General features: G+C 37.9%; 1 protein-coding gene across 2 annotated transcripts in view; it reads left to right on the top strand.

Annotated features, from left to right (window-relative positions):
• CNTN3 (contactin 3) overlaps nucleotides 1-26,730 on the top strand; it is a 465,770-nt gene that overhangs the window by 395,726 nt on the left and 43,314 nt on the right. The window contains exons 14-18 of one of the 2 annotated variants that reach the window (XM_049862421.1): nucleotides 21,671-21,788; nucleotides 22,880-23,038; nucleotides 23,140-23,289; nucleotides 24,703-24,773; nucleotides 25,915-26,149. In XM_049862421.1, the coding sequence (XP_049718378.1) occupies nucleotides 21,671-21,788; nucleotides 22,880-23,038; nucleotides 23,140-23,289; nucleotides 24,703-24,773; nucleotides 25,915-26,149 (733 nt within the window). The remainder of the gene's footprint in view (nucleotides 1-21,670; nucleotides 21,789-22,879; nucleotides 23,039-23,139; nucleotides 23,290-24,702; nucleotides 24,774-25,914; nucleotides 26,150-26,730) is intronic. The other variant, XM_049862422.1, reaches the window with a different exon arrangement.

Below are 26,730 nucleotides of genomic sequence, written 5' to 3'. Positions count from 1 at the left end.
AGAATAGTTGAAAATTTGCTGACAAGAAAACTTCCCTGATATTGTGAAAGTTGAGAAGATATCTATGCAAGAAGCTCATCGAACCCTCTACAGGCTAGATCCCAAAAGAAAGTCACCAACACATATTATAATCAAATTTGCCAAAACCAAAGATAAAGAGAGAATTTTAAAGCAGCTGGGGATAAACGAAAAGCCATCTACAAAGGAAGGTCAATAAAACTAAACTCTGACTACTCAGCAGAAACCATAAGGCAAGAAGGCAATTGGATGACATATATCAAGACTTCAAGGAAAACAAAAAAAGCCAAGAATTACATATCCAACAAACCTATCTCTCAAATATGAAGGTGAAATTAGGGCAATTCCAGATAAACAGCAGCTAAGAAAATTTATAAAAATCAAACCAAAATTACAAGAAACACTAAAAGGAGTCCTCCATCTGTAGAATCAGTAACATCAGATAACAACCCAAGACTAGAATACAGGACAAAACAATCAGATATCCAACAAGTAGCGAAGACACAAAAATAAGTTAAAGCTAAAACACTGAAAATAGGGAAACAGAGATGTCAATATGTAAAAGATGAAAAAATTAAAAGAGAAAAGAAGGACTAAATAGTGTAGTCATAGAACTTTCATATGGAGAAGAAGTTAAAGCGATATCAAGGAATAAAAAAAAGATTGCTTCAACTTAGAAAAATAGAGGTGAATTTTAAAGTAACCACAAAGGAAACTAACAGACCTAAAAAAAACCCCATTGAAACAGATCTACACATCAAAATAAAAAAGAAGAAAACAGAAAGACTCAGTAAATAAAAAATCAACAATGAAAAAGATGAAAATACACTAAGAAAAACAACTCAGCATAGAAAATTAAGTGGAGCAAAGAAACCGTCCACACCACACACACAAAAATACATCAAAATGACAGCACTAAACTAATACCAATCAATAGTTACACCGAGTGTAAATAGACTAAATGCACCAATAAAGAGAAAGAGCTTTGCAGAATGAATAAAAAACCATGATCCTTCTATATGCTACCTACGAGAGACACACGTTTGACTCAAAGACACAAACAAACTAAAACTCAAAAGGATGGAAAAAAAAAAATCAAGCAAACAACAATCAAAAAAGAGCAGGAGTGGCAATATTAATCTCTGACAAAATTGACTTTAAAGTAAAATCCACTATAAAGGGTAAGGCAGGGCACTATATAATGATTAAAGGATCAGTACACCTGGAGGACATAACATAATAAATATATATGCACCCAGTGACAGGGCACCAAAATACATAAAACAAACTCTTAACAGCACTGAAAAGAGAAATAACAGCTCCACAGTAGTAGTAGAGACTTCAACACACGAATTTCAGGGAAGGATAGAACATCTAGAAAGAAGCTCAATAAAGACACGGAAGATTAAAATGCCACAATCAACCAACTTGACGTCATAGACATATACAGAATACTCCACCCAAGTATACTTTCTTTTCCAACACACATGGAATATTCTCCAGAATAGACTACATATTAGGCCACAAAGCAAGCCTTAAAAGAATTGAAAACATTGAAATATTGCAAAGCATCTTTTTCTGACCATAAAGCCATAAAAGTAGAAATCAATAACAGAAAAAGTGAGGAAAAAAAAAAAATAAATATATATATGCAGACTGAACAATACCTTCATCAAAAACTACTGGGCTAGAGAAGAAATCAAGGTTAGAATAAAGACATTCATAGAATCAAAAGAGAATGAAAACACATACATCCTACCAGAATGTCTGGAATACAGCAAAAGCAGTACTTCAGAGGTCAATTTAAAGTAATAAATGCATGCATAGAAAAAGACAAAAGGGCCAAAATCAAAACATTAACCCTACAACTTGAAGAAATAGTAAAAGAGCAGCAAAAGTAGCTCTCGGGCACCGAAAGAAAGCAAATAATAAAAATTATAGCAGAAATAAATGAAATAGAGATGAGAAGAATAATTGAGTAAATAAGACCAAAAGCTGGTTCTTTGAAAAGATCAACAAAATCGATAGACCATTGGCCAAACTGACAAAAGAAAACAGGAGAGGCAGAAAATAACTGGAATAAGAAATGACATGGGCAATATCACCACTACTACTAAAAAGTCTTACAGAGCATAGAAAAAGATGGAATACTCCTGGATTCATTCTCTGAAGCCAGCATAACCCTGATACCAAAACCAGGTAAAGACACCACAAAAAAAAGAAAATTACAGACCAATGAACATGAACACAGACACAAAAATCCTCAACAAAATTCTAGCCAAGGGAATTGAAAAACATGTCAAAAAAATAATTCACCATGACCAAGCAGGATTCATACCAGGTATTCAGGGATGGTTCAACATTAGAAAAACAATCAATGTAATCTACCATATAAATAAAAGACAAGAACCACATGATCTTATCAATTGAATTAGAAAGGCATTTGACAATGGCACTAGTTTTTTTTTTTTTGACAAAGCCCAACACCCATTCATGATAAAAACTCCCAGCAAAATAGGAACAGAAGGGAAACTCCTCAACATAATAAAGGACATTTTTACAAAGCCAACACCCTACGTCATCCTAAATGGAGAAAGCCTGAAAGCATTCCCCTTGAGAAGAGGAACCAGACAAGGATGCCGTTTATTATCACTCTAATTCAACATTGTGCTGGAGGCCCTAGCCAGAGCAATTAGGTTAGAAAAAGAAATAAAGGGCATCCAAATTGATATGGAAGAAGTAAAAGTATCTCTACTTGCAGATAGTATGGTCTTATACACATAAAACCCCCAAAGAACCCACAAGAAGACTAACAGAACATTTCAGCAAACTGTCAGGATACAAGATAAACATAGAAAAATCATTTGGATTCCTCTACACCAACAAAGAAACCTTCAAAGAGGAATCACCAAATCAATATACCATTTACAATAGCCCCCATGAAGATAAAATACTTAGGAAGAAATCCAACGAGAGACATAAAAGACCTATACAAAGAAAACTACAAGACTACTGCAGGAAACTAAAAAAGACCTCTATAAGTGGAAAAACATACCTTACTCATAGACAGGAAAACTCAACATTGTGAAAATGTCAGTTCTACCCAAAGCGATCTATAGATACGATGCAATCCTGATCCAAATTCCAACGACATTTTTTAATGAGATGGAGAAACAAATCACCAACTTAATATGGAAAGGGAAGAGGCCCTGGATAAGTAAAGCATTACTGAAGAAGAAAAACAAAGTGGGAGGCCTCGCACTACCTGATTTTACAACCTATTATACCACCACAGTAGTCAAAACAGGCTGGTACTATTACAACAACAGATACATAGACCAATGGAACAGAATTGAGAACCCAGACATAAATTCATCCACCTATGTGCAGCTGATATTTGACAAAGGCCCAAAGTCTGTTAAATGGGGAAAAGGCAGTTTCTTTAACAAACGGTGCTAGCATAAGTGGATATCCACCTGCAAAAATGAAACAAGACCTATACCTAGCATGGTGTACAAAAACTAACTCAAAATGGTTCAAAGGCCTAAATCTAAAATCTAAAATGATAAAGATCATGGAAGAAAAATAGGGGCAGCACTAGGAGCCCTAATACATGGCATAAACAGAATAAAAAACATAACTAAAAATGTACAAACACCAGAAGAGAAACTAGATAACTGGAAACTCCTAAAAATCAAACACTTAGGCTCATCAAAAGGCTTTAACAAAAGAGTGAAAAGAGAACCTAGAGATAGGGAAAAACATTTTGGCTATGACATATCCGATAAGGGTCTAATCTCTAAAATCTACAGGATACTGCAACACCTCAACAGCAAAAAGACCAATAAACCAATTAAAAAATGGGCGAAGGATAGGAACAGACATTTCACCAAAGAAGGCATTCAGGCAGCTAACAGGTACATGAGGAAATGCTCATCATCATTAGCCATTAGCGAAATGCAAATCAAAACTGCAGTAAGATACCACCTCACCCAAACAAGGCAGACGCTAATCCAAAAAACACAAAATAATAAATGTTGGAGAGGTTTTGGAGAGACTGGAACCCTTTTGGACTGCTGGTGGGAATGTAAAATGGTATAACCACTTTGGAAATCCATTTGGTGCTTCTTTGAAAAACCAAAAATAGAAGTACTATACAATTCAGCAATCCCACTGCTTAGAATATATCCTAGATAAATAAGAGCTGTCACACAAATAGATATATGCACACCCATGTTCATTGCAGCACCGTTCACAATAGCAAAAAGATGGAAACAACCTGAGTGCCCATCAGCAGACAAATAGATAAACAAATTATGGTACATACAAGCAATGGAATACTAAAAAAAAAAAAAATGGAATACTACGCAATGATAAAGAATAATGACAAACCCGCGGGACCTCTCACAACATGGATGAATCTGTAGGGCATTATGCTGAAATTGATCATTTGAAAAAGAACAAATACTGTATGAGACCACTATTATAAGAACTCAAGAAAAGATTTAAACACAGAAGAAAACATCTTTTGATGGTTACAAGGGTGGGGAGGGAGGGAGAGAGGAATTCTCTAACTAGATAGTAGACAAGAATCATTTTAGGTGAAGGGAAGGATAACACACAGTACAGGGGAAGTCAGCACAACTGAACTAAACCAAAGGTTAAGAGGTTCCCTGAACACAACCAAACACTTAGAGGGACAGAGTAGCTGTGTTTGGGGTCTGGGGATCATGGTTCCTGGGGTAGGGGGTTGGATATCTTAGGTCAATTGGCATAACAATTTTTATTAAGACAATGTTCAGCATCCCATGTTGGTGAGTGGCATCTGGGGATTTAAAACCTTGCAAGCAGCCATCTAAGATGCATCAGTTCATCTCAACCCACCTGGAGCAAAGGAGCGTGAAGAACATCAAAAACACAAGGAAAATATTAGCCCAGGAGACAAAGGGCCACATAAACCAGAGACTCCATCAGCCTGAAACCAGAAGAACTAGATGGTGCCCAGCTTCCACCAGTGATGGCCCTGACAGGGAACATAACAGAGAGTCCCTGATGGAGCAGGAGAAAAGCATGAAGCAGAACTCAAATTCATAGAAAAATACCACCTTTATGGTCTGACTGAGACTGGAGAAACCCCCAAAGCCATGGCCCCTGGATACTTTGTTAACCAGAACTAAAACCATTTGGGAAGCCCACTCTTCAGACAAAGATTAGACTGGACTATAAAACATAAAATAATACTAATGAAGAGTTGATTTCTTAGTTCGAGCAGATACACAGACCAAATGGATGGCTCCTGTCTGGAGGCAGGATGAGAAGGCAGGAAGGGACAGGAGCTGGAAAATGGACTTGGAAAATGCGGGATGGAGAGGGGGAGTGTGCTGTCACATTATAGGAATTGCAGCTAGTGTCACATAACAATATGTGTATAAATTTTTGTATGAGAAATTAACTTGAGTTGTAAACTTTCACTGAAAGCACAATATAAATTAATTAATTAATTAAATAAAAATTTAAACTTGGAATTCAGGAATTTTAGATTTTTTTTTCTTTTCTTACTATAGAAAACACTCCTTGATTTAATAAGCCATTTTTGATATATTGAATTTTAAAATTATAGATCATGCTCTTTACCAGAAAAATAGCCTGTTTGCTAGTCACAACTGATGCCAAACCTAGTCATTCCTTCTTTACTTCATTATCATTTTCAAGATGATTTTGTGATTTAAAAAAATCCAGTATCAGCAAACCTGTTGGAATCCATCAGTTGCAGTTGTAATAAAGGTAAGTATGATCTCTTTTTGAGCAAGTCTCCTGGGAGAAGTTAAAATATTATTCTCCCTGAGCCCTTGAAGACTTTACTCTGGACTGTTTTTTTTTTTTGCACACTACAGATATGAAAGGAAGGATGTATAGAACAGGAGTTTGTTTTTTAACCAATTTTGGGTTCTTGGCACAGTAAGCTCAAAACAGCCCTGCAAGCATGAATCTTGGTGAATACATATCCCAAACTCACTCTTCTCTGTACCTTACATCTCCTGACTGGACGCAAACAAGAAAAGACACAAGTTAATGGAACCCTTTTATACAGTCCTTAAATGTAGCTGCCCAAAGCAGAGACAAAGTGGAGAGTACTGAATGATTTTGGAGGGGTGTGGCTGATTGTATTTTCCAAAGATGACTGCAAAAGCATACCTCCTCCAACATGCTGTCTTGCAATACGACCTTGACACTCCTCGCCATCGAATGGTCTGGTCTATGCCCTTTCCCCTTGAAACTCAGCAGATCTTGCGACTGCCTCTACCAATAAGAAACAGCAGGAGTGTTGCTATGTGATTTCTAAGGCTAGCTCATAAAAATGCATGCAGTTCTGCCTTCTTCCCTTGGCACCAGTGCTCTTGGAATCCAACCACCATAGAATGAGGAAACCCAAATGGTCTGTGGAGCAGTCCACATCAAAAGAAACCAAGGTGTCTATTCCCCAGGTCTAGCTGAGCTCCCAGCCAAAAGCCTATGTGTCAGTCAAGTGAGCTTGCCAGTCCCCAGTCAAGTCATCCGCAGTTTATGAGGTGTGAAACAGAGATGAGCTGCCCCCACGGATCCCAGCTCAAATGCCACATTCCTAAGCTTATTTTTTTTAAGACACTAAGTTTTGGGATAATTTGTTATGTAGCAATAGTTATCAGAACTAGAAGTAAACATAAGACATTTCATACAACTTGGTCAAGTATCCAGGAAACAGAGATTTTTTTCTTCCTTAATATCAATGAATTGCTTTTCTTATCAATCAGTCTTACTGTACATCCCCTCAGTGAAAATGTCTCTCTTCTTTCCAATATTAGGATGAATTAAAAAAAAAAAAGAGATTTAGTCTATGAGCTAAATTTTTACTCTTGTATCATTTTTTATCATTAGTAGCCTACCACCATGTTGAATTATTTCAGTGAGTGTTGTTTATGACAATAGCTCAAGAGAGAACTATTCTATTTTCAATTTTGTTTCAGTCATTTTGGTTTTACCAGGAAGAATGGTTTAGTTTACCAAGGAGAATGGTGTTAGGTTTGTCATTAATGATTCTCTAATATTTGCTCTCCTCCCTTTGGAATTAAAAGAAAAGATCTCAGGCTCAGAAATTTTAACAAGGTCCACCTAGAAGTCATTTACATTATTATATTCTCACTGTATTCATTTTTTTTTTTTTTTTTTTTGAAACCCTGGTGGTGAAGTGGTTAAGAGCTACATCTCCTAACCAAAAGGTCAGCAGTTTGAATCCACCAGCTGCTCCTTGGAAACTCTGTGGGGCAGTTCTACTCTGTCTTTTAGGGCCGCTATGAGTCAGAATCTACTTGATGGCAATAGGTTTGTTTTGGGGTTTTTTTGGTGTTCATTTTGCCAGTACCTTCTTGTTTTGGTGTGTGGTTTTCCATTTAAAATTAAAAAAAAAAAAAAAAAATTTGCATGTCCATATTAGATGAATTTGAATTTAAGAAAACAAATCTATTTAAGAAAAACATAATAATAGAGCATTTGGTACTAAGATATTGACAAAAAAATATGAAGATGGGACTCTAATGACTGAAGTTTGTAAAACACTGAGTTAAGATCATTGGGAGAACAAGGACTAAGCAACCTTGGATCACCAATTACCTGTTAGTTACTCCGTCAAAACACTACACTGACCAGAAAAAAAAAAAAAAAACTCAAATTGTTAATATGAACTTGATGTTAAAGCAGAGAAAAATTAACATCTTTAAGGCAACTTGGGAATTTAATACAACTTTGTTTGCTGAAAGCAAAGAAGACTTGAAGCACTTATTGAAGAAGACCAAAGACTACAGCCTTCAGTATGGATTGCACATCAACATAAAGAAAACAAAAATCCTCACAACTGGACCATAAGCAACGTCATGATAATTGGAGAAAAGATTACAGTTGTCAAGGATTTCACTTTATTTGGATCCACAATCAATGCCCATGGAAGCAGCAGTTAAGAAGTCAAATGAAGTGTTACATTGGACAAATCTGTTGCAAAAGTGTTAAAAAAGTATTACAAACCAAAGATGTCACTTTGAGGAGTAAGGTGCGCCTGACCCAAGCCATGGTATTTTCAGCCACCTATCGTATGCGTGGGAAAGCCAGACAGTGAGTAAGGAAAACCAAAGAAGAACTGACGCTTTTGAATTATACTGTTGGCAAAGAATACTGAATATACATACCATGGACTGCCAGAAGAACGAACAAATCTGTCTTGGAAGAAGTGCATTCAGAATGCTCCTTAGAAGCAAGGATGGCGAGACTTCATCTTATGTGCTTTGGACATGTTCTCAGGAAGGACCAGTCCCTGGAGAAGGACATCATGCTTGGTAAACTACAGAGTCATGGAAAAAGAGGAAGATCTTCAATGAGATGGACTGACACAGTGGCTGCAACAGTGGGCTCAAACATAGCAAGCATTGTGAGGATGACACAGAACTGGGCAGTGTTTCATTCTTTTGTTTCATTCAGAACTGACTCGACAGCACCTAACAACAGAAACAACCAAATACTCATGAAGTATCTTTGCCCAAGGTTTTTTTTTTTATCTTTAATGTGTTACTCTTTTGAAACAGTTATGATGTGGCAAGCTGGGACTGTAAATCCTATAATGGGATGATTATTCCAGTTAATTGGCACCAAAGAAAATCAAGCAAGTTTTTAAATTAACAGATTGCTTATTACCTGCCTTAAATATCACCTGCTCAGACAACCAAGTGACAGTTGAAATTGTTAATCAGTCAGAAAAATGAAGACTGTTTCCAGGGCCTGCTTTCATGTTTCAATGACTGCCAATTATTTCTGTTCCTTGGGTCGGCATAGTGCGTTTGTAACGAAGGTGACTTTGTTGTAGACATCTCGGATTGGTGGGAGGCCAAGTTTAATTGGATTGGTCCATATTGCAAATGTCAGTCAAGTCCACCACCAATTCCTTTCAGAGACCTTGACGGAAGACAGCACCAACCAGGTTCCAGGAGGGCCTGCAGGTTCTACAGTTTTCAGTGACCGTTGGAGATGTTTTACATGCAGTATCAAAGTTTGGAAGGCATCACAGAGATAGATGAACGATTAATATTGAAGCTATGTAATAACAGGCTGTGTAAAGTGATAAGAAGGAGGAGTCCCACCTATTCAACCTTGCCTTCCAAATCTTCCAAATACCCGTCAAAATTTTTGGTGTTGTTTTTTCCTTAAACGGGAAAATTATGCCTCTTGGCAGCCCAGCAGAAACACTTACATCAAAAGTGCTTACTAGGCAATTAGCTTTTGCTGATAATTTGTTATACTGAAAGTTCACGCTACATTTGCGCTGTTCAAGAGGTTCCCTCAATTCCGAAGTTTATTTTATACTTTGATTTTTAGCATCTGGTAGATATCACAGTATACTTTCAGCATATCTGTAATTAGTAATGATCTGTTTGCTTTTTTTTTCCTCCCAGCATGGCTTGGAAACCCTGGTGTCTTAGTGGTTAAGAGTTCAGCTGTGAACCAGAAGGTCAACAGTTTGAATCCACCAGGTGCTCCTTGGAAACCCTATGGGGCAGTTCTACTCTGTCCTATAGGGTCGCTATGGTTCCGAATCGACTCGAGGGCAATGGGTTTTGTTTTGGAGCATGGCTCACCACACCATACAGTGTTTTCCTTTCAGCGCAGACTGGTTATAAAATTATGTAAAAAAAATCCATTACCATCATTACCTGAGAAATATCGGGAAAAAGTTCATAGGCTGCTGTTTTACTTCATTTTATACACATTAGGTTTTTGCTTAGCATTTATTTCAAGGATAACTTAGCTTATATATTTACTGTTTATACATATGATAAATTTTGGAAATATTTTTTCCCTAGGAGAAATGTGTATAATTAAATGGCCACATAATTGAATAATCAAGTAGTACTAGCAAAATTTAAAAGTTGTGAAGGGTACCAAAAAATTTTTTTTTAACAAACTGTCTTTAAGGTGAAAATATGAACCTGAAATCAGGTACAGTGAACTTTCAGTTTTCTGAGAATATACTAATAATTTGTGGATTATGATACTTCTGGTATCCCATACCCCCTACCCCCATTTAGTCACCCAATGTTCTTGAGTTACTCAAATAGAACCTGTTCTCTTCGGCCTTATAGGTCTGTGCACATGCCCTAGGATAGACCATTTTTTCTCATTCTCTTTTCCCAGCTAACGTCTACTCCTATTGCAAATCTAATTCAACTATCAATTCCCCGAGACCTCAGGAAACCATAGATATCCCTATTTACCCTGAGCTTGCATTACTTTGTAATTTTACATTAATTTATACAATCATTTGATTAATGCCTGGCTTTTGACTGTAAACTCCATGAAGATAATGGCTGTCTTTTATTTCCCTCACCATTATATTCCCAGCAACTGAAGTACCAAACCAAAATGAAAAAAACCAAACCCGTTGCCGTCGAGTCGAATCCCACTCACAGTGACCCTATAGGTCAGAGTAAACTAATGTACAGTGGTTGCTTAGTAAGTAAGTAGTTTGTGAATGAATGATCTCATTTTAAAATGGTAGTGTGTCTCAGAAAAAACTCAAGGCTGTATGATTTAGGGAAATACCTTCTCCTTGTTAAGCTCCTGTGTAAGCCGTGACAATAGGCTCCTCCCATGGCCACAGGTTCTTTTTCAGAGTAGTTCTGTGGACAGCAGTGTAGAAAAAGGACATGGCTTCTGGAAAAACTGAAAATTGCAACACCTCTGCTTAGCTCTGAGAGGTTTTAAGGGAAAATAGGAGTGAAGAGGAAAACAAAATGAAGCTTTGACTCTGCATCTGCCCAATTCTGGTCCATTCTATTTCAGGGAAGGGGAAAAAAAAAGAGTTAGAAAAAACAATAAAAAGAAACAAAAAACAGACTAATTTAACAGATAATATACTTTTTTTTTTTTTTTTTTAAATCAAAGGATTATTAGCATTCCTAGGGACCATGTAAGTGCTATAGCTGCTAACCCAAAGGTCGGCAGTTCGAATCCACCAGGCACTCCTTGAAAACTATATGCGGCAGTTCTACTCTGTCCTATAGGGTCACTGTGAGTCAAAATCAACTCGACGGCAACATGTTTTGTTTTTTGTTTTTTAAAGACCTTGAGTTGGGGGCCTACTCAATGGCAGCTAACAACAAGGATTTGTCAAAGATATTAGCATTCTTAAGTTGTTTTATTTGAATTATTTCTATACTCTAAAAAAATGGCAGACATGTTTCTATATATATCTAAATAGTCATTGCAATTTTACTGATGAGTTTGTTCAGAAATAATCTATTGAATATTATTTTACTACATTTCAACTAATTTTACTTAGAGCTCTTCTGGACATCCCTGTCCAAATCACTTTCACTACATTTTTGTCTGTTTTTTAATTTTACTGTACTTTTTTTTAGGTGAAAGTTTACAGCTCAAGTAAATTTCTCATTCAAAAATTTATACACATATTGTTTTGTGACGTTGGTTGCAGTCTCCACAGTGTGATAGACAGCATACTCCCTCTCTCCACCCCGGTTCCCTGTGTTTATTGGTCCAGTTCCTGTCCCTTCCTGCCTCCTCCTCCTGCTCTTAGACAGGAGTTACCCGTTTGGTCTCATATATTTGATTGAACTAAGAAGCATGTTCCTCACATGTTGTCTTTTGTTTTATAGGCCTGCCTAATTTTTGTCTGAGAAGTGGGCTCTGGGAATAGTTTCAGTTCTGGGTTAGCAGAGTGTCTGGGAGCTGTACTCTTGAGGGTTCCTCCAGTCTCTGTCAGACCAGTAAGTCTGGTCTTTTTTCCTGAATTTGAATTCTGTTCTACATTTTTCTCCCATTCTGCCTGAGACTCTCTGGTGTGATCTCTGTCAGAGTGGTTGCTGGTGGTAGCCGGGCACCATCTAGTTCTTCTGGCCTCAGGCTGGTGGAGGCTGTGATTTTATGAGGTCCTTTAGTCCTTTGGGCTAGTGCTTTTCTTGTGTCTGGTTTTCTTCATTCTCCATTGCTCAGGACAGGATGAGACCAATAGCTGCATCTTCCATGGCTGCCCGCAAGCTTTTAAGACTACAGATGCTACTCACCAAAGTGGGGTGTAGAACATCATGCCAGTTGACCTAGATGTCCCCCAAGTCTATGGTGGTCCCCAGCCTTCAGCTACTTGATCTCTCAAAGTGTTTGGATGTTTCTAGGAAACTTTTATGCTTCTGCTTTGGGCCAGTTGTGCTCACTTCACCTGTATTGTGTGTTCTCCTTCCCTTCACCAAAGTTGATACTTACCTACTATCTAGTTAGTGATTCCCCCTTTCCCTATTCCCCAGCCTCATAACCGTCAAAGAATGTTTTTTTCTGTGTGTAAACCTTTTCTTGAGTTCTTGTGATAGTGGTCTCATACAGTATTTGTCCTCTTGTGACTGGCTTATTTCACTCATCATAATGCCCTCCAGATTTCATCCATGTTGTGATGTGTTTCACAGATTCATCATTGTTCTTTATTGTTGTGTAGTATTCTGTTGTGTGTATGTACCATAATTTGCTTATCCATTCATCTGTTGATGGGCACTTAGGTTGTTTCCATCTTTTTTGCTATTGTGAATAGTACTGCAGTGAACATGGGCATGAATATGTCTATCCCTGTGATGGCTCTTAATTCCCTAGGGTATATTCTTAGGATTGGGATTGGAGGATCACATGGCATTTCTATTTCTAGCTTTTTGGGGAATTGCTGTATCATTTTCCAAAGGGATTTTACCATTTTATATTCCCACTAGCAGTGCATAAGAGTTCCAGTCTCCTCACAGCCTCTTCAACATTTATTATTTTGTGTTTTTTAGATTAGTGCCGGCATTGTCGGGGTGAGATGATACCTCATTGTAGTTTTGATTTGTATTTCTCTAATGGCTAAAGATCGGAAGCATTTTCTCATGTGTCTGTTGGCTGCCTGAATGTCTTCTTTGGTGAAGTGTCTGTTCATATCCTTTGCCCATTTTTTAATTGGTTATTGGTCTTTTTGTTATTGAGTTGTTGCAGTATTTTGTGGATTTTAGAGATAAGACCTTGTTGGGTATGTCATAGCCAAAACATATTTCCCGGTCTCTTTTGGTGAAGTCTTTTGATGAGAATAAGTGTTTAATTTTTAGAAGCTCCCAGTTATCCAATTTCTCTTCTGGTGTATGTGCATTGTTAGTTATGGTTTGTATACTCTTATTCTATGTCTTAGGGTCCCTAGTATTGTCCCTATTTTTTTCTTTCATGATGTTTGTCATTTTAGATTTTATATTTGTGTTTTTAATCCATTTCGAGTAGTTTTTGTGTACGGTGTGAGGTATGGCTTTTGATTCATTTTTTTACAGATGGACATCCAGTTATGCCAGCACCATCTGTTAAAGAGACTATCTTTTCCCCATTTAACAAATTTTGCCCTTTGTCAAATATCAGCTTCTCTTAGGTAAATGGATTTACGTCTGGGTTCTCAGTTCTGTTCCATTGGTCTATGTGTCCGTTGTACCAGAACCAGGCTGTTTTGACTAACGTGGTGGCATAATATATTCCAAATTCAGGTTGTGTGAGGCCTCCTACTTTGCTCTTCTTCCTCAATAATGCTTTACTTGTCTAGGGCCTCTTCCCTTTCCATATAAAGTTGGTGATTTTTTTCTCCATCTTGTTAAAGAATGCTGTTGGAATTTGAATCAGAATTGTATTCCATCTGTAGATCACTTTGGGTAGAATTGACATTTCACAGTGTTGAGTCTTCCTATCCATGAGCATGGCATATTTTTCAACTTATGTAAGTCTCTTTTGGTTTCTTGCAGTAGTTTTGTAGTTTTCTTTGTATAGGTCTTTTACATCCATGCTTAGATTTATTCCTAAGTACTTTATCTTCTTGGGGGCTATTGTAGATAGCATTGATTTGGTGATTTCCTTTTTGAAGCTCTGTTTGTTGGTGTAGAAGAATCAAATTGATTTTTGTATGTTAATCTAGTATTCTGCAACTTTGCTGAAATCTTCTGTTAGTTCCAGTAGCTTTCTTGTGGATTTCTTCGGAGCATTCTGTATATAGAGTCATATCATCTGTGAATAGGGTTAGTTTTACTTCTTTCTTACCAATTTGGATGCCCTTTTCTTTTTTTTTCCTTGCCTTATTGCTCTTTTTTTTTATTCTCTAGTAGCTAGGACTTCCAGCACAATGTTGAATAAGAGTGGTGATGAAGGAGATCCTTGTCTGGTTCCTTTCTCAAGGAGAATGCTTTCAGTGTCTCTCCATTTAGAATGATGTTGACTGTTGGTTTTGTATAAATGCCCTGTATTATGTTGAAGAATTTCCCTTCTCTTCCTATTTTGCTAAGAGTTTTTATCAGGAATGAGTGGTGGACTTTGTCAAATGCCTTTCCTGCATCAATTGACAATATCATGTGATTCTTTTGTTTTATTTATGTGGTGGGTTATGCTGATTGATTTTTTTTTTTTTTAATGTTGAAACATCTGTGCATACCTGGTATGAATCCCACTTTGTCATGATTTATTATTTTTTTTGATATGCTGTTGAATTCTATTGGCTAGAATTTTTTTGAGAATTTTTACACCTATGTTCATGAGGAATACTGGTCAGTAGTTTTCTTTTTTTGTATTGTCTTTGCCTGACTTTGGTGTCAGGGTTATACTGGCTTCATAGAATGAGTTTGAGAGTATTCCTTCCTTTTCTACGCTCTGAAGTAGCTTGAGTCATATTGGTGTTTGCTCTTCTCTGAAAGTTTGGTAGAATTCTGCAGTGAAGCTGTCCAGGTCAGGGCTTTTTTTGGGGGAGGGGGCAGGGGGGAATTTTCTTTTAATTACTTCTTGAATCTTTTCTTTTATTATGAGTCTGTTTATTTATTTATTTATCTCAGTTTGTGTTAGCTTAGGTAGGTAGTATGTTCCTAGAAATTTGTCCATTTCCTCTAGTTTTTCAAATTTGTTGGAGTATAATTTTTCATGGTGTTCCGTTATGATCCTTTTTATTTCAGCTCGGTCTGTTGTGATATCCCTGATCTTATTTCTTATTCAGGTTACTTCCTTCCCCTTTGGCTTTTCTTTTGTCAGTTTGGCCGATGGTTTGTCAATTTTGTTGATCATTTCAAAGAACCAACTTTTGGTCTTGTTGATTTTTTCAGTTGTTTTTCTTTTCTGTATTTCATTTATTTCTTCTCTGATCTTTATTATTCCCTTCCTTCTGGTGCCTGAGGGCTTCTTTTGCTGCCCTCTTTCTATTTGTTTGAGTTGTAGGGTTAATGCTTTGATATTGGCCTTTTTTCTTTTTTGATGTGTGCCTTTATTGCTATAAACTGACCTCTAAGCTTAAAAAAAAAAAAACTCTACTTTTGCTGTGTCCCAAAGGTTTTGATAAGACGTGTTTTCATTCTCATTTGATTCTATGAATTTTTTATTCCATCCTTGATTTCGTCTATTACCCAGTGGTTTTTAAGCAAGGTGTTGTTCAGTTTCAATGTATTAGAGTTTTTTTTTTTTTTTTTTCCGTGCTGCTTCTGTTAATGATTTCTACTTTTATGGCACTATGATCAGAAAAGATTCTTTTTATTATTTAATGTTTTGGATTTTGTGCTTTTGGCACTGTTAATCAGTAATTATCTTGACTTTTACCACTAACACTGACAAATTGATGTGGACAGGATTTGGCTTGATATAAGTAAAAACTCAGTTTTAGAATTTTCTTTGATTTTTTGAAGTGTTTGGGAATACTTCATTGCAATTTGATAAGATACTACAATGTATTCTGTTGAGTGACACCTTTAGTCAAATTATTATCAAATTATTATTACCGTATATTTAATTCCTGTTAAACGAATTGAGATTTAGAGTTGTTGTTGTGTGCTGTTGAGTCAAATCTGACTGATAGCAACCCTGTATGACAGAATAGAACTGTCCCATAGGTTTTTCTAGGCTGTAATCTGTATGGAGCAGATCCCAGGTCTTTTCTCCAGCAGAGCCAATGGTGAGTTTAAACTACAAACCTTTAGATTAACAGCCAAATACTTAACCAGTGCGCCACCAGGGCTCCTTGATTTAGAATTGCAAGTTATGTTATTTGACTGCTCCACCCTATTGCCATATTTAAAGCTGATCATTTAGATGTATAGTTGTGCATAATAATAACTGCATTTTAATGTCTGTTATATACTACCATTTAATTTTTTCAACCCTTTCTTCTATGTTCTGGACTTGTTGCTTTTATTTATTGGATTATGGATTAAACCAAAAACAAAACATGTTGCCATCAAGTAAGTTCCAACTCATAGCAAACCTATATGATAGAGTAGAAGTGCCCCACAGGGTTTCCAAGGCTATAAATATTTATGGAAGGAGACTGCCACATCTTTCTCCCACAATACAAAACAGTCCATAAATCTAAGTGTACAGACCATTGAATTTTCACAAAATGAACACAGTCATGTAACCAGCATTCAGATTTAAAAACAAAACAAAACAAAAACAAAAATACAGAACATGACCAGTATCCCAGAAGCCTAGTCACTAAGCTTTGGTTACACTCTGTCTTAGTTGAGGAGTGCTGCTATAACAGAAATACCACAGGTGGATGGCTTTAGCAAACAGAAATATATTCTCTTACAGTTTAAGTCTGAATTCCAAGTGCTGGCTCCAGGGGAAGGCTTTCACTCTCTGTTGGCTCTGGAGGAAGATCCTCGTCACCTTTCAACATTTGTGGGCCCAGTTCCTTGGAGATCTGCATATGTCTTGGCATCAATCTTCCCCTTGGTCTAGGAGGTTCTTGGCACAGGGACCAAGGTTCTAAGGGACGCACTCTGTTCCTGGCCCTTCTTTCTTGGTGTTAGTCAGGTCCCTCTCCTCTGCTTGCTTCTCTCTTCTTTATCTCTTGTAAGATAAAAGGTATAATTCAAGCAAGGGTGGTGCATCCCACCCTAGTCCTCATTAACATAACCTAATCATGCCTCATTAACATTACAGACAACTTACTCCCAAATGGGACCATAACCACAGCCACAGGGGCTAGGATTTACAACACATAATTACATCAGATCACAAAATAGAGGACAACCACACAATACAAGGAATCATGGCCTAGCCAAGTTAACATAAACTTTTTGGTGACACAATTCAATCCATGATACCCTCCAAAAATATCAATATTCTAGACTTCTAATACAATAGATTGGTAGTATGTGTTCTGTTATATTGGACTTATATATTTTGTTTTTGAGACTTAGATATTTTGATCCATCTTTTTGTTGTTCATTCATTTTCATATCCTTAGAGTATTTTGGAAACCCTGGTGGCGTAGTGGTTAAGTGCTGTGGCTGCTAACCAAAAGGTTGGCATTTTGAATCCACCAGGTATCCTTGGAAACTATATGTGTGGGACAGTTCTACTCTGTCCTATGGGGTCACTATGAGTCGGAATCGACTCGACGGCAGTGGGTTTTTAGGTAGTAGTATTTTATTTAATTCTACTACTTACCTGTTTTACTGTAGATGGGCACTGGATTTTTTTTCTCTTTTTAGCTATTATGAATAGTTCTGCTAAAAACATTCTTGTAAATATATTATGGTAGACATATGCATACATTTCTGTAGGGTGTAGGCTTAGGCACGGAACGGTTGGGTCACAAGTTATGCATATGTTCTGCCTTAGTAGGTACTTATAAACAGTTTTCCGGGGTGATCATACCAGTTCACGTTCCCATCAGCAATAATAAGTCGTTCTGTATCCTCAGCAGGACTTGAAATTATCTGTCTCTTTCATTCTGTCATCCTGGCGGGTGTGTGCCATGTAATTTTGTTTAACCTTTGTTAAATAAACTTTCTGAATTTGTAAAAAGAACCTGTTGCATGCTGTCTCATTTTCCTAGTAGTTCTGTAATAGAAATACTGCAAATAAATGGCTTTAAAGAACAGAAATTTATTTTCTTACAGTTTAACTCATTGCCATCCAGTCAATTCTGACTCATAGTGACCCTATAGGATGGAGTGGAACACTCCCATAGGGTTTCTAAGGAGCAGCTGGTGAATTCAAACTGCCAACCTTTTAGTTGGCAGCTGAGCTCTTAACCACTGTGCCACCAGTGCTCCTTTTACAGTTTAAGAGGCTAGAAGTCTGAATTCAGGACACCAGCTATAGGGGAAGGGTCTCTGTCAACTCTGGGGGAAGATCCTTGTCTCAGCTTATGTAGCCCACCATTCCTTAGTTCCTTGGTAGCCATCTTGCCCCTTTTTGTGCTCACTTGTATCTGTGCATAGGGTCACTATGAGTCAGAATTGACTCGGCGGCACTGGGTTTGGTTGGTTTTTGGTGTATCTGTGTCTGTGCTGCTTTTTATACCTCAGAGCAATTAAGTATAGGACACACCCTACACTGAAATGTGTAGGACACACCCTACGCTGAAATGTACGAAAATCAATTGTTACCATTGTCTACATGTCTTAGTTAATTGTACACAACCTTGCTTGATGAAGGTGAAGAGGACTTGAAGCACTTACTGATGAAGATCAAAGACTCTTGCCTTCAGTATGGATTATGCCTCCATAAAGAAAGCAAAAATCCTCACAACTGACCCAATAGGTGGCATCGTGATAAATGGAGAAATGATTGAAGTTGTCAAGGATTTCGTTTTACTTGGATCCGCAATCAACACCCACAGAAGCAGCAGTCAAGAAATCAGACAATGCATGCATTGGGCAAATCTGCTGCAAAAGACCTCTTTCAAGTGTTAAAATTTAAAGATGTCACTAAGGACTAAGGTGTGACTAACCCAAGCCATGGTATTTTCAGTTGCCTCACATATGGGTTGGGTCATATGCATGTGAGAGCTGTCCAGTGAATAAGAAAGTCTGAAGAAGAAGTGATGCCTTTGAATTATGGTGTTGTTGAAAAATATCGAATGTAACGTCAGCTGCCAGAAGAATGAATAAATCTGTCATGAAAGAAGTACAGACAGAAAGTTCCTTAGAAGGGAGGATGGTGAGACTTCATCTTAGATATTTTAGACATGTTATCAAGAGGGACCAGTCCCTGGAGAAGGTCATCATGCTTGGTAAAGTAGAGAGTCAGAGAAAAAGAGAAAGACCCTCGATGAGATAGATTGATACAGTGGCTGCAACAATGGGCTCAAGCATAGCAAAGATTGTAAGTATGACACAGGACCAGGCAGTGTTTCATTCTGTTGTACACAAGGTCGCTGTGAGTTGGAACTGACTTGACTTTATCTAACAACAAGGAGAACAACTGCATTGAAATGACCTCATTAATATAGCAAAGAAAACCTATTCCCAAATAGGATTACATCCACAGAGGTTAGAATTCCAAAACATATTTTGGAGGGGGGAGGGGCACAGTTCTATCCATAATACATATATACATACCGTGTTAACCCAACTTTAGTTTACATCCTATAGGTCACGGACCATGTGTTAGATACTTCTCTACCCTTGAGTGGCTCTAATAAGATACACTTTTGTTAAGATGAATCTTGACTCTTTATACTGCTGTATGAAAAGACAATATATAGGGTGGGATAGAGGGAGCGCTAGAGGAGGAAAAATACAAAAATAATCTATTGAGAGAGAGAAAAATTAAGTTGAAGATCTCCCTTAATTTTTATTAAATTTTATATTCAACTACTTAACTCCACGTTCCCAGTGTCTACATGTCTTAGTTAATTGCTTCCTTTCCCCATTCTACAGTGTAAAAGATAATTAAAAATTGTATTTCCCCTGATGATGACCTAGCTACATTTCTTTAGGAAATGATTTGGTTTTTTCATGATCTAACTAAATTGGGTTAATTGACTTATTTTGTCACTATAGTGTAACAATTTCAGAATTGACAAGGAACATAAATAAGTTCCTTATGGTATTTTTGCTCCTTCGTCATCCATCAGTACGAAAAGTGAATAGAAATGGCAGGCCCAACACCATACTTTTCCGTACTCCTCTGAGAAACAAAAGGAGCCGATGTGCCTGGAAGTTATATCCAGGTGACTTCCTGGGTGGTGCAAATGGTTAAGTGCTTGGCTACTAACGGAAAGGTTGGGTGGTTCAAGTGCAGAGGTGCCTTGGAAGAAAGTCCTGGCAATCTACTTCTGAAAGATCACAACCACTGAAAGCCCTATGGAGCAGAGTTGTACTCTGAAACACTTGGCATCACCATGAGTCAAAATGGACTCGACGGCAACTGACTACTGGTTAAGTTTATACAGCAAGTCCTGTTACAGTTCTCTTTTGCCTACTGTTTTAAAATTACCAAATAAAGGTAGGAAGGAATAATAAGCTTACCCAATGCCTTAATGACATTTAATAGCCACAGTTCCTACTTCCCTGAAAATAAGAAATTTCTTTAGAAAGGATAATCAATGTCCTGTGAGTATATGGAGCTGATAAAGCCTGAAGAGTTTCTAAAGGTCAGCAAGCATTGAAGGTTTTGTCCAAGGGATAAATTCTGTAATAACCCTGAGGAGGAAGAGAGGGAGGAAGGGAGAAAAAAAAGTTCAACTTGATGAATGTAAAATGTGCAAACTGAACAGTTTCTGGATTATCATTTAATTACAGCCATCAATCACTTCACATCTGCCTTCTCGCAGGACTCAAAAACTTCAGTCCAAAGCCATACAATCCAAACGACAGAGGATAGATAGCCCATTAAGAATCCTCAGGATGGGAGGCAATATTTAAGAAATTACCCTATAGAATGTCTTAGGAAATTACATAAAAGCAGCATAACAGAATTCATCTTTGGACAAATACTAGGAAAATCCTAGAGGAAGACTACCTTTTAATTAATAAGATAAACACTTACTGCTTTTTCCTCTGTACCAGTTCAGAGATTTTTCACTAAGTGATCATTTTCAAACGGCTTTGCTTTGCACATCATTTTATTTCTATGCATATTTGTATCAATGCGTGAAACTGGCCTACAGTTTAGCCATTTCATGGAAGTGATTTTACATTCTTTTTCAATGAGGACCATTTCAAGTTGAGCTTTTAGAAGTACTTTTGCTCCTTTAATTGGTGCTGGGGGGTACCAGCAAATGCCTTTATGGGCAGCTGTTATTTTTAGGGTTTAAAATGTTTTAATTTCTTCTTATGGAAGGGTTCATACTGACTGCCCCTAAATTCTGTAGCTAAGGAATTAAATGGCTTTAGGCTTTTTAAGCTCCAGCATGTTCAGAAAAGTGTTTCAACCATGGAAATCCCCTCGTTGTGCTGTGTCACGCTCCCCTCACCTTCTGAAGCAGATAATTGCAAAGGGGTTGGAACCAGAAGAAAAGAGCTGAGCTGGTGCTGAGCAGAGGATATAAAAAGAAGTGTCACCTGAGTGGAAGTAAATAGACTCTGAGACTGTAATCTCTGCCTGTATTTATTTTCAAAACCATAAATGCCCAGGGGAATGGCTTGTCGAATATTTGGCTGCAGAAACGTGGGCCTACAGTTAGGTAAGGATTTTAACTTGTTTTTATTTCCATATGTTCAATCGAGGCCGTCTTCTGTCTTGCATCGTCTTGGTTTTCTCTCTAAATATGGGTTTCAGCCTAATGTGATGGGCTGCAGAATTCAAGGTTCTTTGTGTTTTCAAAACAACCGCGTGTTATTGCCTGTTTTTCCAACAGAGTTCATCTGGCGATTTAATGATCAGAAACATTCAGCTGAAGCACAGTGGAAAATACGTTTGTATGGTGCAAACAGGGGTGGACAGGGTTTCATCTGCTGCTGACCTCATAGTAAGAGGTAAATACTGATGCCTCGGGGTGTTTTTTAACTTCCATCTGAACTGAGCAGGGCTTCCTGGCAGGAAGGCCATGATGAGGTAGCACATGTATGTGTGAGTTACAGTACTGCAGAGCTTCTTCCTCATAGACCAGAGGACATGACAGTGAGGATAGGTGCTCATTCAAAGAAGCAAAATGTCAACTCTGCCCTTCCAATAGATCTCACTGTAATTGGTGTCACAGCTGCTGCCAAGCTGGTGTGTTTTTAAGCATTTCATTAACTCCGCAATTGTGTTTGATATGAGAGAGAATATTGCGTGTGTGTGTGTGTATGTGTGCCCACTTCCAAAAGAATCAGGATTATCCAGAAATTTGCCAAACTGAGCTACTGAATTTCCTACTGGGCTGAAAAATGACCGGAGACCATCAGAGAGTCAAATTTTATGAACTATAAGCTCTAGACAAGAAACTGGGCAGCTCTCGAGATGCACTGTGGGTTAAAGGGAAAGGCCAAGTGCGGAAAGAAAAGACATTGAACTTGGAAGCATACCGGAACCCTGCTGAACTGAGGCCTCCAAAGGCAGCTGTCAGTGCAACCATGGAGTATTATAGTTTGGGAATTACCGCCTCACAACTAGATTTAAAATCCCTCTAACCAAATAGTGAAAAAAAGTAGCTGTTTCATTGCCAGGTACATGGCCTTTTCCCTAAGTACTATTGAAATTGGGATCATTTGGACGTGTTGAGGTGGTTGTGTGATGTATTCTTCACTTTGGTAGAAGAGGATGATATATTTATGGAATTGCTACCTCTAGGTATGGAGTCTCAGGGGGTGGAAATGGTTAATGTGCTCAGCTGCTAACCAAAGATTGGAGTCTCTAGTCTCCCCAGAGGTACCTCAGAAGAAAAGCCTGACAGTCTACTTCCACAAAATCAGCCATTGAAAAGCCTATGGTGCACAGTTCTACTCTGGCACCTGTGGGGTTGCTGTGAGACAACAGCTAGTTTGGTTTTTATCCATATGAATAAAGATGTTGTAAAAGGTCTGACTTTTGGATAGTTCTGCTTCGTTCCCGTAAAACCCACTGTTTACGTTCTTTCCTGCCTTAGGTTCACCTGGACCACCAGCAAATGTGAAGGTAGTTGAAATTACAGATACAACAGCCCAACTCTCTTGGAAAGAAGGTACAGACAACCATAGCCCAGTCATATCCTATTCAGTGCAGGCTAGGACACCCTTCTCTGTGGGTTGGCAAACTGTCACAACAGGTAAGAAGGGAAGAGGCAAATGCTATCGGTACCTATAAAATGAATTTCAAGTCAGTGCTAAGATACGCTGGCTCTTACCTCCCCAAAATATTCCTTTATAGTGCCTGAGGTCATCGATGGGAAAACACACACAGCTACTGTTGTCGAGTTAAACCCGTGGGTGGAATATGAATTTCGGGTTGTAGCCAGTAACAAAATCGGAGGTGGAGAGCCCAGTTTACCCTCAGAAAAAGTAAGAACTGAAGAGGCAGGTTAGTGTTTTTGTTCTCTGAGTAATGGGTTAATAGGTTTCCCTGAGAGTGCATTTTTTTTCCCATTGGCCTTGGTCTCCAGGCCAGCAGGGGATCAGCCTTAATAATCCGTTGTCACAATTATCTGACCTTTCTAATGGCAGAACTAGCCATATGGCACTTGTCAAAGGCAACGTGTACAAGTGATTCTGATGTAATGTGACATTTCCACGAGCTCAGATTATCGTAAACAATCATTAGTGCATGTTGAGTGAGTATGTTTTTGTCACTTAAGGTTATAATTACTATCTGATATAGTTACCCTGTTAACTGGGGAAGTGCTGTTTTCATTTATAACAAGCATTGACAAATTGGTAGGATAATGACATTTGGGAGTTCTGCTGCTAGGAAATCTCATTCTGTCACCAAGCTCAGTGAATACACTTAGACAATTGATGAATAGGTATATTTTGGCCATTTAAGTGTTAAATTAAAAAGGATTCATTGTTAAAAATGTCCATGCAAAGTGGTTATTAGTATAAACCATAAAACTACTCTTTGCCTGACATTAAAATGTAAAATTAGAAAGTATACATGGTATCACATTGAAACATCTGGGAAGACCTAGAGATTTTCCTTTTCAGAATCTATAAGGTGAATTAACATTTACTAAAAGAATGTTTGAAACAGAGCTGGTATATCACTTTAGGAACTGAGCCAAGATTAGGGTCATGGAATGTGATTCAATAATTTTAATGACACCATTTTACCCAGGACAGTGCACATGTTTATTCCACGCGTTATGAGAAGCAGGGGAGCCGCCTCTTCCTTGGTGCTCTGTTCATTTATTCACACAGCACTTAGGTTGTGTCTGCTATGTGCTAAGCACTTCCGTGATGTTGTGGATACAGCTGAGAACATAGCAAACAGTGAAAGATGGTCTTTGTGGACTTACATTCTAGCTATGTCATGGGGATTACTAAGCATAAAATCGTTGATGTAGGTAAAATATCTCATGCCTGTGTGAGGTTAATATAGAATACCTTGTAACAGGATTTGAGTCTGGGTCACTCTTATGTAAAGCTAACGTGGTTCTGAGAATTATATCTCTACCTGGACTAATCACAGATTAAGTGTTCATGTTGGATTGATTTCCCATCATCCCTGGCAAAGCACTTTTCCCTGTTTATTAACCTTCATACTGTTCAAAATGTATCTTCCAACTGAGTCGTGTTTTCTTACTGTTTGAGAGATTTTGAATCATCTTTATAATTTCATGCAAGTATAAATTATTTGATGATCACCCCAAAGATATTTTACACACACACACACGTATAATGAGCCAATATTAAAAATACACAACTTTGAGTCTTATTTCAGATTGATATTACTAAATGCAAATACAGTTCACCTCTGTCTCTCTGACCCTCACAGTTCCAGAAGTGCCTCCGTCAGAAGTCAGCGGAGGAGGCGGAAGCCGGTCTGAACTTGTGATAACCTGGGATGTAAGTGTTTGGGCAGCGTCTTCCCCTTCAGAGTGCTGTTCCTCATGGATCATCATGGCCTCCTGGGTTGCTCTAGTGGTGGTGCGGATGGTGGTGGTAGGATTAGTAGCTCATATTTTTGAATGCTCACTCTGTGCTAGCTACTATTCCGAGCATTTTACATACGTTTTTCTCATTTTATCTTCAGAACATTTGATAGATGAAAACATTAAGGAACACAGATATTAAACATCTTACCCAAGGTCACGTGGCTGGTAAATGTAGGAGTGAGAGTTGAATCCTGGCTGATGACTCTAGAGCCCTGCCTTCACGGCTTCCCACACAGCCCTGCATACTTCACTCAAACTTGTGTTTGAATCTCTGTTTTGTTCCAGACTATTCTCTCAGCCCTTGCTTTTTGTCATAATTAGGATAAATTTTAATTAATACATTTAAAGTCAGGAGGTGGTCTGTATTATTTGAAGATGTTGATGAAAAAATACAGAATCAAGACATTGTGATGGTGTGTCAATAGGAATTTTTGTATGACCCAAATACAGTTTTGGGTTTAATAAGTTGTTTTGCCTTTTTTTGTTTGTTTTAGTTTTACTCCTTTATGGAGCCCTGGTGGCACAGTGTTTAAGTATTCAGCTGCAAACCTAAAGGTCAGCAGTTCAAATCTACCAGCTGCTCCTTGGAAATCCTATGGGGCAGTTCTACTCTGTCCTATAGGGTTGCTATGAGCCAGAATCGCCTCAAAGGCAACGGGTTACTCCTTTATACTTAATCATCATATCAATGTGTGATTTATTTCCTTAAAGGCAACATTAGGGACTAGATTGATTTTACTTGGTGTAAGAGATAACATATATTTAGCTGAAAATATATCTTGTTATTAGGAACTCAGACTGGGATTTCAATATGCTCAGATATATGAGGAATCACAGAAATTTCTAGTTCATTATCTGGATGGCTTAAGAAAGTACAATATGTTAATTTAAAAGCAGCTGAGTCTTCCACTGATGTTTTTCCTCTTTTTTATTCAGCTGCTTAGTACCATGTAGGTAGTTATTTGATACCTTTATGGAAGACTAATATAGCTCTACTCATTTTTACTTTGCCCTCCTATGTAAAGATGATCTAGCATGTCTTTCCTTTATAGCCAGTCCCTGAAGAACTGCAGAATGGTGAAGGTTTTGGGTATGTTGTTGCTTTTCGTCCCTATGGGTTAACCAACTGGATCCAGACAGTGGTGACATCCCCTGATACCTCAAGATATGTCTTTCGAAATGAAAGCATCGTGCCATTTTCACGCTATGAAGTTAAAGTGGGTGTTTATAATAACAAAGGTGAAGGACCATTTAGCCCAGTGACGGCAGTATTTTCTGCAGAAGAAGGTATGGAAAACACCGTGATTATATATGAGTTCCAAGCTCATAAACCAGTTATGCTCCAAAAACTTATTGGGAAGTTCTTAGTGACTTCATATGTATTTCTTCAAAAGAACAGTGGTACAAGTCATAATTAGATTCCCAGTCCAGGTCAGAAAAATCAACAAATTTGAATTGTCAAATGAGGTTTAGGTACTGTTATTATTCCCCTCTGACACATAAGAAAATGGGAAGTTTGGTGAAAGAGGTTGATAAACCTACCAAAGTCCATGCAGTAAGTGATAGGGCCAGTAGCTGAACCCAAGACCTTGACTCTTAACCATTACTGAGCTCATGAAATATGATTTCAGTTTCTCCCCTACCCTCCAGATCTTGCAGTAAATTGCAAAATTTCCTTGAGATTTTCCGCAATCCTCACTACTAAAAATAATAAGTAAAGTCAATTTCCTTAGGGCCTCACCCCCTTATCCTTGTCTCTCTTTTTTCTCTCAGTTCTGAGAGGAAAACAAATGGGTATCATAAAAGTCTTTGCAAAAGAATCTGTTTATAGCCACGTTCCATTTCCAAAAGTTGCCGAGGGTTTTCAT

Source organism: Elephas maximus, chromosome 20 (assembly GCF_024166365.1).
Source record: "Elephas maximus indicus isolate mEleMax1 chromosome 20, mEleMax1 primary haplotype, whole genome shotgun sequence".
Taxonomy (NCBI): Eukaryota; Metazoa; Chordata; class Mammalia; order Proboscidea; family Elephantidae; genus Elephas; species Elephas maximus.
This window is presented reverse-complemented; position numbering and strand designations above follow the sequence as displayed.